Source organism: Oncorhynchus kisutch, linkage group LG3, assembly GCF_002021735.2.
Source record: "Oncorhynchus kisutch isolate 150728-3 linkage group LG3, Okis_V2, whole genome shotgun sequence".
NCBI lineage: Eukaryota > Metazoa > Chordata > Actinopteri > Salmoniformes > Salmonidae > Oncorhynchus > Oncorhynchus kisutch.
The window spans coordinates 36,374,026-36,388,024 of NC_034176.2; the positions used below are offsets into that span (position 1 = coordinate 36,374,026).

Consider the following 13,999-nt stretch of genomic DNA (forward strand, 5'->3'; position numbering starts at 1 on the left):
GTAGATACCGGCCGTACCATGTCTGCGCCTGAAATGGTACCCTGTTGACCAGGGCCAATCAGGACGAGGGGTGCTATTTCAGATGTAGCCTATATTAACTGTTCCCAGTCACTCTGTTTCCTGTTCTTCTGTTCTTCTGTTGTCCAGCGGTCAGTGAAAAACCAGTTTATCATTTCAATAGAGGAAGCAACGTACTTCTGCCTTTGTGTCACACATATACCACATAACCACCTCACACCTTTATTCTGTCCTTACTTTCCCTCCACGTCCTTCTCTTCCTTCTCCTTTTTATCCCACACCTCCCTCCTTTCTTTGCTCTCAGCCCCGCTAAGAACCAAACAGCCTGTACTATTTTCACAAAGAGATCACGTTTCGGCTACACTTAGCAAGACTGCTATTACGTAAAAGCAGCCCCTTTTCTGTCTTCTTTTCTGATTCCCATCTTCCCCACGCTCCTTTTCCTGTCCCCGACTCGCACTCAACCGTCATTGTTGGTGGTGAGGGGTGTGGCTGGGATACAATGAAAAAAAACAATGGACAAGCAGTCAATAGCAGCTTGAGGGACACGGCTAGCGGTGACACACAACTCCTGCTCACTCAACTCTAGTCAATCCACAGGCTCATTCCAGACCAATAAACAGACTCGGTAAACATTCAGCAGGCAATGCAAACAGCCATGCAGCTCGCTCACACAATCACTATCTCAACGAGACAGAGAGACAGAGAGACAGAGAGACAGAGAGACAGAGAGACAGAGAGACAGAGAGAGACAGAGACAGTTAAAGAGAAGTGAGTCAGAGACAAATGGAGTTGAAGAAAGCGGGACAGAGCAGAGAGAGAGAGAAAGAGCGAGCAGAAGGAGAGGAGCAGGGAGCAGACTGCCTTAAAAGGACAGGAAATAGTTTCACAGTAGCGAGAGGAGCAACGGAGTGGGGAAGAGACGGAAAAGACAAATACACACACAGCGCGGAACGTCTACAAAGTCTTTTATGCCGCGTGGAGCTGTCTCCCGGCACACGCAGATCACATAAACAGGAACTCTGTGTTGTTTTACCATCCTAAAAACAAACATTTTTATTTGAGGGTGAAGGTTAAGTTTAGGGTTAGGGTTAGGGGTTATGGAAAATAGGATTTTGAATGGGAATCAAGTGTTTGGTCCCCACAAGGATAATAAAACAAATGTGTTTTTGTATGCAGTTTGGTGTCAGCAAACGTGAGACAATAAAAGAGAGAGAGAGAGAGAGGCTCAGAGTGTGTGTATGAATAATGCTTAGCCTGGCTGTCTGAGGGATTTAGTACTCCCGGGCAGTTTGGGGGGGGGGGGTCGAAGCAGAGATAATGTTTACTCCCTCTCTCTGCCCACCCAGGCCCCGCCTCTATAATTATGTGGCTTAAAGTCATTTAGGTTATGAAGGGGGAAAAACACAAACACTTTTAACTGCTTCTTCTCTCTCTACTTCTACTTCTCTCACTCTCTCTCTCTACTTCTACTTCTCTCACTCTCTCTCTCTACTTCTACTTCTCTCACTCTCTCTCTCTACTTCTACTTCTCTCACTCTCTCTCTCTACTTCTACTTCTCTCACTCTCTCTCTCTACTTCTACTTCTCTCACTCTCTCTCTCTACTTCTACTTCTCTCACTCTCTCTCTACTTCTACTTCTCTCACTCTCTCTCTACTTCTACTTCTCTCACTCTCTCTCTCTACTTCTACTTCTCTCACTCTCTCTCTCTACTTCTACTTCTCTCACTCTCTCTCTACTTCTACTTCTCTCACTCTCTCTCTACTTCTACTTCTCTCACTCTCTCTCTCTACTTCTACTTCTCTCACTCTCTCTCTCTACTTCTACTTCTCTCACTCTCTCTCTCTACTTCTACTTCTCTCACTCTCTCTCTCTACTTCTACTTCTCTCACTCTCTCTCTCTACTTCTACTTCTCTCACTCTCTCTCTCTACTTCTACTTCTCTCACTCTCTCTCTCTACTTCTACTTCTCTCACTCTCTCTCTCTACTTCTACTTCTCTCACTCTCTCTCTCTACTTCTCCATCTTTCCAGCATCTTTCCATCTCTCTTCTTCTCTGTCATTCGCTCTCTCTTTCCACTCTCCTCTCTTTCTCATTTCTCACACACCCTCGTTGCGCCCTGATTTGGGCACGCCTGATTGGAGTATCCATTGGCAGGTTATTTTCAAACACTTGGCGGACACAGTCGGGAGCAGATAAAATGCAGTTTGGGGGGTGGTTGTCTCCCCTCACCCCGGCACACCCTTCTCCCCTTTCCCAGCCCAACGCCAATGACAGAGCCCTGTAAACTATCTCCACACAAAGCACAGCAGCTGTGGTCAGAGAGAGAAAGAGGGACGGGGGACGGGCAGTTTGTTTGAAATGCCAGCAGGATGCTTTGATGCAGAGAATGAGACTAGAACTTAAAAGGAAAAACCAAAGCAAATGAGTGGTGCTGATTGAACGAGAGAGATAGAATGAGGATGTGAAGTGAGATCCACCCAGAACAGAGATGGGGGATGGACTTTTTCGTTTTCTCTCTCTCTCTCTCTCTCTCTCTCTCTCTCTCTCTCTCTCTCTCTCTCTCTCTCGCTCTCTCTCTCTCTCTCTCTCCCTCTCTGCCCACCAATTACAGTAATGAGTGGTTGGGAGAGATTGAGGGATAGATAGACAAAGTTGTGGTGGGTGTGTTTGTGTGATTGGGGGAGGACAGACAGAGAGAGATAAATCATCCATCCATCCACACACTATCTGACATGTGTCACTCACCCACCAGCTTCCATCTCTCCATCCCTCCATCCCTCCATCCTCCATCTTCCACTATGTCTCTGATTGAATGGGATTAATAGCATGGCACAGATGTGACCTAGAGTGGAGTAGAGGGGCTTTAAGTCATATTGTTCAGTAAACAGCTGGGGGTCTGTCACAGAACGGCTATGATTTTCATAAATGCATCCCCGCTCCATTCTCTCTCTCTAGCCAGGTTGAAGTAGGGCAGTCTTAACTGTGGCACCCTTCTTCAGAAAGGTCATTTGTGGAATAAATCAACAACTCCTCCACTTGTCCTGTTGTTGTGTTAATCCACTTTTAACATTTCCTTTCCATGTTTGCCCTCCCACTCCTCCTCCCCCGTCTCTCCCAGTTCCCTTCATTCCTCTCTCACCACTCCCTTTGCTAATCTACAGCAATTACACAGTGCTTCCCATCTCTCTCTCTCTGCTCTCATTCTGTCTCATGCCTTGACATTCAATACAATCCACTCTGAAGTTTCCCTAGTCTCCTGATACAACAACTGGCTTTGTGTGTGTGTGTGTGTGTGTGTGTGTGTGTGTGTGTGTGTGTGTGTGTGTGTGTGTGTGTGTGTGTGTGTGTGTGTGTGTGTGTGTGTGTGTGTGTGTGTGTGTGTGTGTGTGTGTGTGTGTCCGTGATGCTAATGTTTGTGTGTACCTTTATCCCCATGTGGGTACCTGACTTGAGGGATTGAGTGTGTGTGTGTGTGTGTCTTTTTGTAGTGGGCGGTGGGCTACACAGTGTATATGTCTCCTTGTTTCTTAGTCTGTGTTGCTGCTTCAAAGGTCCTAAAATAGCCCTTTAATTATAGTGCAGTGTGTGAGCTCCTCCATGGTTAGCAGCGTAACGCAGACCGTGGCAGTATTTATAGTTAAGCACTCAGCGAAAAGAAGGAGCGTTAGCTTGCTGGAGAAGAGAGGGGAGGCGCGAGGGGCAGCGTACACAGAGGCACATCAGAGGAGATCTAAACTAGCCTTGAATCAGTCTTACTGACTGAGCCCTACTCTCTGCTCCCTGGACCGCCTCGCCTGGCCAGCCGCTCTGGTCTCCCTCCCTCCTTCCACTAGACTGACCCTGAGCTCTCCCAAAACGGCGCACACACCGAAACACACACACAGCTAGAGTGGGGCATCACAGAGATGGGAGTATAGAACTCCTTCAGTGTAGTGGCTAGTTTAACATCACAGAGATGGAAGTATAGAACTCCTTCAGTGTAGTGGCTAGCTTAACATCACAGAGATGGCAGTATAGAACTCCTTCAGTGTAGTGGCTAGCTTAACATCACAGGGCGACAGCTCTTGTTACCATAGAACCCATCAAACTGACCTTGGCACATCTCAAGAGTTCAGCTGTGGAGAGACACAGACCTCTGCTGCCTCACCAACAACCAACATTTTATGGGCTTGCAGTTTTCCCTTTGGTCTGTGTGTGTGTGTGTGGGTGGGCGGGTTGGTGGGTGGGTGTGTGTGTGTGTGTGTGTGTGTGTGTGTGTGTGTGTGTGTGTGTGTGTGTGTGTGTGTGTGTGTGTGTGTGTGTGTGTGTGTGTGTGTGTGCGCGTGTGTCTCATCTGTTGGAGTCATTAGATCTTCTCTTTGCTCTCATTTCTGTGGCATGTTCCTCTTTCCCCTTTCATTATATTTTCCCCTACTAGTAAAGTCTGTCCTCTTATGTTGTTACTTTAATGTCTGGTGTCTGTTCATAAGAACTGCTAGATCAGACAAAGACCCCTCCGTCCACTGTATTAACACCAAATTATTTTTGAGTGGGTTTTTCCTTTAAGGCACCCTACCACGCAGACAGGCCTCAGGGCTGCCCCTGTGTGGTGACAGGTGGGAAGTGCAGCCTCCCATAACAACTAGCAATGACACTGCCACTAATAATTGTACACAACCCCCTTCAAGCTCTGCGAAACTTTCTGTGATTGTGGACAAACATTATTGTCACTATGCAGGTACCCAGGAGGGTTGTTTGCCAGTATGTGTGGCGGGAGGAAGGTTTGCGTGTGTGTATGTGAGCGAGTGTGTTGGAGTGCACAACCGTTTATGTCAGCACACGTGTCTATGTGTGTTTACATGTGTGCAAGTGTGTGTGTTTATGTGCGTGGATATGTGTGCGTGTGTGTGTGGGTATGTGTGTGTGTGTGTGTGTGCGTGTCAACGCCAGACATTTTCTGGCTGTGTAGAACCTAGCAGATGTGCTCTGGGCTCCCTTGAGGATGTCTCGTCTCCTCTTCTCATCTCGTCTCTCCTCATCCAGCACACGCGCCAATACCCTCCAATGTTTACACGCTGCTGCTCTCTAGATAATAACTCTAGTTCCACGTGTATTACCTTCTCCCACCGCCTGTCCTCTCGAGTTTCCTCTCCTCCTTATACTGTCTCTCTATATACCTCCATTCTCTCTCTCTCTCTCTCTCTCTCTCTCTCTCTCTCTCTCTCTCTCTCTCTCTCTCTCTCTCTCTGACTTGCTGTCCTGCACCCCACCACCTCTATAGTTCTGGTTCGTTGCTATACCCTTAAACTAGGCCAGGAAGGAAGTCACACACCATAAATCAGAAGTGAAGTCTCTTCCCCCTGCTGTAGGATCTCAGGTTTTATTTTTCACAGGAGCAGCAATATTATTATTCAATTCATGACATCACTTTACTGAGGCTTGCCTGACGTTTCGCACATGACTTCCCTTTGCTAAGAGCGAGACGCAAAGACACGACAGGAAACACAGGCGTGGATAATGGAAACTAAACTGCATTTGTGCTCTGTCAGTTTCTCCCTGTGTGTTTGTCTTTTACTGCATTGTGTGTGTGTGGCTGGGTGTGTGTGTTGGGTGGGGTGTGTGTGTGGCTGGCTGGGTGTGTGTGTGTGGCTGGGTGTGTGTGTTGGGTGGGGTGTGTGTGTGGCTGGGTGTGTGTGTTGGATGGGGTGTGTGTGTGTGTTGGGTAGTGTGTGTGTGTGGCTGGGTGTGTGTGTGTGTGGCTCTGTGTGTGTGTTGGGTGGGGTGTGTGTGTGTGTGTGTGTGTGGCTGGGTATGTTTGTTGGGTGGGGTGTGTGTGTGGCTGGGTGTGTGTTTGTGTGTTTGGTCGGGTGTATGTGTGGCAGTGTGTGTGTGTTGGGTGTGTGTGTATGTGTGGCTGGGTGTGTGTGTTGGGTGGGGTGTGTGTGTGGCTGGGTGTGTGTGTTGGGTGGGTGGGGTGGTGTGTGTGTGTGTGTGTGTGTGTTGGGTGGGGTGTGTGTGTGTCTGGGTGTGTGTGTGTTTGGTGGGGTGTATGTGTGGCTGTCTGTGTGTGTGTGTGTTGGGTGTGTGTGTGGCTGGGTGTGTGTGTGTGTTGGGTGTATGTGTGGCTGGGTGTGTGTGTGAGGCTGGATGTGTGTGTTGGGTGTGGTGTGTGTGTGGCTGGGTGTGTGTGTGTTGGGTGGGGTGTGTGTGTGGCTGTGTGTGTGTGTTGGGTGGGGTGTGTGTTGGGTGGGGTGTGTGTGTGGCTGTGTGTGTGTGTGTGTGTGTGTGGCTGGGTGTGTGTGTGTGGCTGGGTGTGTGTGTTGGGTGGGGTGTGTGGCTAGGTGTTTGTGTTGGGTGGGGGGGGGGGGGTGTGGCTGGGTGTGTGTGTGTGGCTGGGTGTGTGTGTGGCTGGGTGTGTATTGGGTGAGGTGTGTGTGGCTGGGTGTGTGTGTGACTGGGTGTGTGTGTGTGTCTGGGTGTGTATTGGGTGGGGTGTGTGTGGCTGGGTGTGTGTGTGGCTGTGTGTATGTGTGGCTGGGTGTGTATGTGTGGCTGGGTGTGTGTGTGGCTGGGTGTGTGGGTTGGGTGGGTGTGTGTGTGGCTGGGTGTGTGTGTGTTTGGTGGGGTGTGTGTGTTGGGTGGGGTGTGTGTGTGTGTGGCTGGGTGTGTGTGTTGGGCGGGGTGTGTATGTGTGTGGCTGGGTGTGTGTGCTGGGTGGGGTGTGTGGCTAGGTGTTTGTGTTGGGTGGGGTGTGTGTGTGGCTGGGTGTGTGTGTTGGGTGGGGTGTGTGTGTGGCTGGGTGTGTGTGTGCGGCTGGGTGTGTGTTGGGTGGGTGGGGTGGTGTGTGTGTGTGTGTGTGTTGGGTGGGTGTGTGTGTGTGTTTGGTGGGGTGTATGTGTGGCTGTCTGTGTGTGTGTTGGGTGTGTGTGTGGCTGGGTGTGGTGTGTGTGTGTTGGGTGTATGTGTGGCTGGGTGTGTGTGTGGCTGGGTGTGTGTGTGTTGGGTGGGGTGTGTGTGTGGCTGGGTGTGTGTGTTGGGTGGGGTGTGTGTTGGGTGGGGTGTGTGTGTGGCTGGGTGTGTGTGTTGGGTGGGGTGTGTGTTGGGTGGGGTGTGTGTGTGGCTGTGTGTGTGTTGGGTGTGTGTGTGGCTGGGTGTGTGTGTGTGTTGGGTGTATGTGTGGCTGGGTGTGTGTGTGAGGCTGGGTGTGTGTGTTGGGTGTGGTGTGTGTGTGTTGGGTGGGGTGTGTGTATGGCTGGGTGTGTGTGTTGGGTGGGGTGTGGTGTGGCTGGGTATGTTTGTTGGGTGGGGTGTGTGTGTGGCTGGGTGTGTGTTTGTGTGTTTGGTCGGGTGTATGTGTGGCAGTGTGTGTGTGTTGGGTGTGTGAGTATGTGTGGCTGGGTGTGTGTGTTGGGTGGGGTGTGTGTGTGGCTGGGTGTCTGTGTTGGGTGGGTGGGGTGGTGTGTGTGTGTGTGTGTGTTGGGTGGGGTGTGTGTGTGTCTGGGTGTGTGTGTGTTTGGTGGGGTGTATGTGTAGCTGTCTGTGTGTGTGTGTGTTGGGTGTGTGTGTGGCTGGGTGTGTGTGTGTGTTGGGTGTATGTGTGGCTGGGTGTGTGTGTGAGGCTGGATGTGTGTGTTGGGTGTGGTGTGTGTGTGGCTGGGTGTGTGTGTGTTGGGTGGGGTGTGTGTGTGGCTGTGTGTGTGTGTTGGGTGGGGTGTGTGTTGGGTGGGGTGTGTGTGTGGCTGTGTGTGTGTGTGTGTGTGTGTGTGTGTGTGTGTGTGTGTGGTGGCTGGGTGTGTGTGTGTGGCTGGGTGTGTGTGTTGGGTGGGGTGTGTGGCTAGGTGTTTGTGTTGGGTGGGGGGGGGTGTGGCTGGGTGTGTGTGTGTGGCTGGGTGTGTGTGTGGCTGGGTGTGTATTGGGTGAGGTGTGTGTGGCTGGGTGTGTGTGTGACTGGGTGTGTGTGTGTGTCTGGGTGTGTATTGGGTGGGGTGTGTGTGGCTGGGTGTGTGTGTGGCTGTGTGTATGTGTGGCTGGGTGTGTATGTGTGGCTGGGTGTGTGTGTGGCTGGGTGTGTGTGTGTTTGGTGGGGTGTGTGTGTTGGGTGGGGTGTGTGTGTGTGTGGCTGGGTGTGTGTGTTGGGCGGGGTGTGTATGTGTGTGGCTGGGTGTGTGTGCTGGGTGGGGTGTGTGGCTAGGTGTTTGTGTTGGGTGGGGTGTGTGTGTGGCTGGGTGTGTGTGTTGGGTGGGGTGTGTGTGTGGCTGTGTGTGTGTGTGCGGCTGGGTGTGTGTGTTGGGTGGGTGGGGTGGTGTGTGTGTGTGTGTGTGTGTTGGGTGGGGTGTGTGTGTGTTTGGTGGGGTGTATGTGTGGCTGTCTGTGTGTGTGTTGGGTGTGTGTGTGGCTGGGTGTGTGTGTGTGTGTGTGTTGGGTGTATGTGTGGCTGGGTGTGTGTGTGGCTGGGTGTGTGTGTGTTGGGTGGGGTGTGTGTGTGGCTGGGTGTGTGTGTTGGGTGGGGTGTGTGTTGGGTGGGGTGTGTGTGTGGCTGGGTGTGTGTGTTGGGTGGGGTGTGTGTTGGGTGGGGTGTGTGTGTGGCTGTGTGTGTGTTGGGTGTGTGTGTGGCTGGGGTGTGTGTGTGTGTGTTGGGTGTATGTGTGGCTGGGTGTGTGTGTGAGGCTGGGTGTGTGTGTTGGGTGTGGTGTGTGTGTGTTGGGTGGGGTGTGTGTATGGCTGGGTGTGTGTGTTGGGTGGGGTGTGTGTGGCTGGGTGTGTGTGTTGGGTGGGGTGTGTGTTGGGTGGGGTGTGTGTGTGGCTGGGTGTGTGTGTGTGTTGGGTGGGGTGTGTGGCTAGGTGTTTGTGTTGGGTGGGGTTGTGTGTGTGTGTATGTGGCTGGGTGTGTGTGGCTGGTTGTGTGTGTGGTTGGGTGTGTGTTGGGTGGGGTGTGTGTGTGTGTATGTGGCTGGGTGTGTGTGGCTGGTTGTGTGTGTGGCTGGGTGTGTGTGTTGGGTGGGGTGTGTGTGTGGCTGGGTGTGTGTGTTGGGTGGTGTGTGTATGTGTGGCTAGGTGTGTGTGCTGGGTGGGGTGTGTGTGTGGCTGGGTGTGTTTGTGTGTGTGGCTGGGTGTGTGTGTTGAGTGGGATGTATGTGTGGCTGGGTGTGTGTGTTGGGTGGGGTGGTATGTGTGTGTGTGTGTGTGTGTGTGTGTGTGTGTGTGTGTGTGTGTGTGTGTGTGTGTGTGTGTGTGTGTGTGTGTGTGTGTGTGTTGGGTGGGTGGGGTGTATGTGTGGCTGGGTGAGTGTGTTGGTTAGGGTGTATGTATGACTGGGTGTGTGTGTTGGGTGGGGTGTGTGTGTTGGTTAGGGTGTGTAGCTGGGTGGGTGTGTTGGGTGGGGTGTGTAGCTGGGTGTGTGTGTTGGTTAGGGTGTGTAGCTGGGTGTTTGTGTTGGGTGGGGTGTGTAACTGGGTGTGTGTGTTGGTTAGAGTGTATGTGTGGCTTTGTGTGTGTGTTGGGTGGGGTGTGTAGCTGGGTGTGTGTGTTGGTTAGGGTGTACGTGTGACTGGGTGTGTGTGTTGGGTGGGGGGGGAGGTGGCTGGGTGTGTGTGGCTGTGTGTGTGTGGCTCGGTGTGTGTGTTGGGTGTGGGGTGTGTGTGTGGCTGGGTGTGTGTGTGTGGGGGGGGGTCTGGGTGTGTGTGGGTGGGGTGTGTTTGTGGCTGGGTGTGTGTGTGTGGCTGGGTGTGTGTGTTGGTTAGGGTGTGTAGCTGGGTATGTGTGTTGGGTGGGGTGTATGTGTGGCTAGGTGTGTGTGTTGGGTGGGGTGTGTAGCTGGGTGTGTGTGTTGGCTGGGGTGTGTAGCTGGGTGTGTGTGTTGGTTAGGGTGTATGTGTGGCTGGGTGTGTGTGTTGGGTGGGGTGTGTAGCTGGGTGTGTGTGTTGGTTGGGGTGTGTCTTGGGTGGGGTGTGTTGGGTGAGGTGTGTAGCTTGGTGTCTGTGTTGGTTAGGGTGTGTAGCTGGGTGTGTGTGTTGGATAGGGTGTGCAGCCGGGTGTATGTGTTGGGTGGGGTGTGTAGCTGGGTGTGTGTGTTGGTTGGGGTGTGTAGCTGGGTGTGTGTGTTGGGTGGGGTGTGTAGCTGGGTGTGTGTGTTGGTTAGGGTGTATGTGTGACTGGGTGTGTGTGTTGGGTGGGTGTCTGTGTTGGTTAGGGTGTGTAGCTGGGTGTTTGTGTTGGATAGGGTGTGCAGCCGGGTGTGTGTGTTGGGTGGGGTGTGTAGCTGGGTGTGTGTGTTGGTTAGGGTGTGTAGCTGGGTGTGTGTGTTGGGTGGGGTGTGTTTAGCTGGGTGTGTGTGTTGGGTGGGGTGTGTAGCTGGGTGTGTGTGTTGGTTAGGGTGTATGTGTGACTGGGTGTGTGTGTTGGGTGGGTGTGTGTGTTGGGTGGGGTGTGTAGCTGGGTGTGTGTGTTGGTGTGGGTGTATGTGTGACTGGGTGTGTGTGTTGGGTGGGGTGAATGTGTGACTGGATGAGTGTGTTGAAAAGGGTGTGTAGGTGGGTGTGTGTGTTGGTGGGGTGTATGTGTGACTGGGTGTTTGTGTTGGGCGGGGTGTGTAGCTGGGTGTGTGTGTTTGTTAGGGTGTGTAGGTGGGTGTGTGTGTTGGTGGGGTGTATGTGTGACTGGGTGTGTGTGTTGGTTAGGGTGTGTAGCTGGGTGTGTGTGTTGGTTAGGGTGTATGTGTGACTGGGCCTTCCCTGTGTCTCTCTGTGTTTGTTGGTTAGGGTGTATGTGTGACTGCGTGTGTGTGTTGGGTGGGGTGTGTAGCTGGGTGTGTGTGTTGGTTAGGGTGTATGTGTGACTGCATGTGTGTGTTGGGCGGGGTGTGTAGCTGGGTGTGTGTGTTTGTTAGGGTGTGTAGGTGGGTGTGTGTGTTGGTGGGGTGTATGTGTGACTGGGTGTGTGTGTTGGTTAGGGTGTGTAGCTGGGTGTGTGTGTAGCTGGGTGTGTGTGTTGGTTAGGGTGTATGTGTGACTGGGGCTTCCCTGTGTCTCTCTGTGTTTGTTGGTTAGGGTGTATGTGTGACTGCGTGTGTGTGTTGGGTGGGGTGTGTAGCTGGATGTGTGTGTTGGGTGGGGTGTATGTGTGACTGGGTGTGTGTGTTGGTTAGGGTGTGTAGCTGGGTGTGTGTGTTGGTTAGGGTATATGTGTGACTGGGTGTGTGTGTTGGGTGGGGTGTGTAGCTTGGTGTGTGTGTTGGTTAGGGTGTATGTGTGACTGGGTGTGTGTGTTGAGTGGGGTGTATGTGTGACTGGGTGAGTGTGTTGGTTAGGGTGTGTAGGTGGGTTTGTGTGTTGGTGGGGTGTATATGTGACTGGGTGTGTGTGTTGGTTAGGGTGTGCAGCTGGGTGTGTGTGTTGGTTAGGGTGTATGTGTGACTGGGTGTGTGTGTTGGTTAGGGTGTGTAGCTGGGTGGGTGTGTTGGTTAGGGTGTATGTGTGACTGGGTGTGTGTGTTGGGTGGGGTGTGTAGCTGGGTGTGTGTGTTTGTTAGGGTGTGTAGGTGGGTGTGTGTGTTGGTGGGGTGTATGTGTGACTGGGGCTTCCCTGTGTCTCTCTGTGTTTGTTGGTTAGGGTGTATGTGTGACTGCGTGTGTGTGTTGGGTGGGGTGTGTAGCTGGGTGTGTGTGTTGGTTAGGGTGTATGTGTGACTGCATGTGTGTGTTGGGTGGGGTGTGTAGCTGGGTGTGTGTGTAGCTGGGTGTGTGTGTTGGTTAGGGTGTATGTGTGACTGGGCCTTCCCTGTGTCTCTCTGTGTTTGTTGGTTAGGGTGTATGTGTGACTGCGTGTGTGTGTTGGGTGGGGTGTGTAGCTGGGTGTGTGTGTTGGTTAGGGTGTATGTGTGACTGCATGTGTGTGTTGGGTGGGGTGTGTAGCTGGATGTGTGTGTTGGGTGGGGTGTATGTGTGACTGGGTGTGTGTGTTGGTTAGGGTGTGTAGCTGGGTGTGTGTGTTGGTTAGGGTATATGTGTGACTGGGTGTGTGTGTTGGGTGGGGTGTGTAGCTTGGTGTGTGTGTTGGTTAGGGTGTATGTGTGACTGGGTGTGTGTGTTGAGTGGGGTGTATGTGTGACTGGGTGAGTGTGTTGTTTAGGGTGTGTAGGTGGGTTTGTGTGTTGGTGGGGTGTATATGTGACTGGGTGTGTGTGTTGGTTAGGGTGTGTAGCTGGGTGTGTGTGTTGGTTAGGGTGTATGTGTGACTGGGTGTGTGTGTTGGTTAGGGTGTGTAGCTGGGTGGGTGTGTTGGTTAGGGTGTATGTGTGACTGGGTGTGTGTGTTGGGTGGGGTGTGTAGCTGGGTGTGTGTGTTGGTTAGGGTGTATGTGTGACTGAGTGTGTGTGTTGAGTGGGGTGTGTAGCTGGGTGTGTATGTTGGTTAGGGTGTATGTGTGACTGGGTGTGTGTGTGTTGAGTGGGGTGTATGTGTGACTGGGTGAGTGTGTTGGTTAGGGTGTGTAGGTGGGTTTGTGTGTTGGTGGGGTGTATATGTGACTGGGTGTGTGTGTTTTGGTTAGGGTGTGTAGCTGGGTGTGTGTGTTGGTTAGGGTGTATGTGTGACTGGGTGTGTGTGTTGGGTGGGGTGTGTAGCTGGATGTGTGTGTTGGGTGGGGTGTATGTGTGACTGAGTGTGTGTGTTGGTTAGGGTGTGTAGCTGGGTGTGTGTGTTGGTTAGGGTATATGTGTGACTGGGTATGTGTGTTGAGTGGGGTGTGTGTTGGTTAGGGTGTATGTGTGACTGGGTGTGTGTGTTGGTTAGGGTATATGTGTGACTGGGTATGTATGTTGAGTGGGGTGTGTAGCTTGGTGTGTGTGTTGGTTAGGGTGTATGTGTGACTGGGTGTGTGTGTTGAGTGGGGTGTATGTGTGACTGGGTGAGTGTGTTGGTTAGGGTGTGTAGGTGGGTTTGTGGGTTGGTTAGGGTGTATGTGTGACTGGGTGTGTGTGTGTGTTGGGTGGGGTGTGTGTGTGGCTGGGTGTGTGTGTGTGTGTTGGGTGGGGTGTGTGTTGGGTTGGGTGTGTGTGTGACTGGGCCTTTCCCTGTGTCTCTGTGTGTGTGTTGGTTAGGGTGTATGTGTGACTGGGCCTTTCCCTGTGTCTCTCTGTGTGTGCCACTTTGACGAAACAGAAAGTCGTCACCATCCCACCATTGCTGAGCTCCCATGTAGTTCCAAAGGCACTTGATTTGTGACAAAAAAGATGGGCAACACTTCGATCTGCTTTGCCTTCAGGTCAAGTGAGATGCGTGCGTGTTTCTAACAGTATTGTCTATGTTTGCGTGTTCCTCTACAGAGGTACTGGACAGCATGGCCAGGTTCCGGGCTCTAGGTGTGTGGAACTACACCATGGCGACTCTAGCAGAACACGAGAGGGTTCTTTATGTAGGAGCTAGAGAGGCCCTGTTCGCCCTGGACCCTAACGACATCAGCAGACAGCTACGACCTCAGGTAACTACACACAAACAGCTCAGCGCAGCAGACACCAACGACAGCTGGGTCCTTAACCCCACAGACAGCTTCTTGTGCAACGTTCCTTCACTTTGTTGCATGGCAGTAAAGTTTCCTGATTCCGATGCCTTCTGTTCAGGGGTGGAGGGGGAACAAGGCTATTACATGATTAATCAGTGTAATTAGCCTCGTGCAATAAAGGCTTGATAAAATGTCTTAAGATGCCTCTGTCCCCTCTCATCTCATATCCCACTCAGACATATACCAGCGCTATGGGGATTGTTATCTGATTAAACTTTCTAATTAGCATGAATTGGACCATTGTGTGACTGATGATGAACATGCAACAGTTCTGTGTTGTGAGCAGCCCAGTAATAAGCAGCCCACCTGTTCGCTGCTGCTCTGTCTACCAAGTGTAGAGGGATGATCGGGCCACTGGATGCCACCTGCCCCACTGTCTTCACTCTGCACCTATCTCAACATCTGCCTTCTCATTCTGTTATCCATCTCTCTCTCTCTCC

The 13,999-nt window shown here is 52.1% G+C and overlaps 1 protein-coding gene across 1 annotated transcript in view; it reads left to right on the forward strand.

Annotated features, from left to right (window-relative positions):
* Window positions 1-13,999, forward strand: part of LOC109881904 (semaphorin-4C) — a 56,985-nt gene that overhangs the window by 31,080 nt on the left and 11,906 nt on the right. The window contains exon 3 of the mRNA XM_020474005.2: window positions 13,324-13,478. Within this exon, the coding sequence (XP_020329594.2) occupies window positions 13,324-13,478 (155 nt within the window). The remainder of the gene's footprint in view (window positions 1-13,323; window positions 13,479-13,999) is intronic.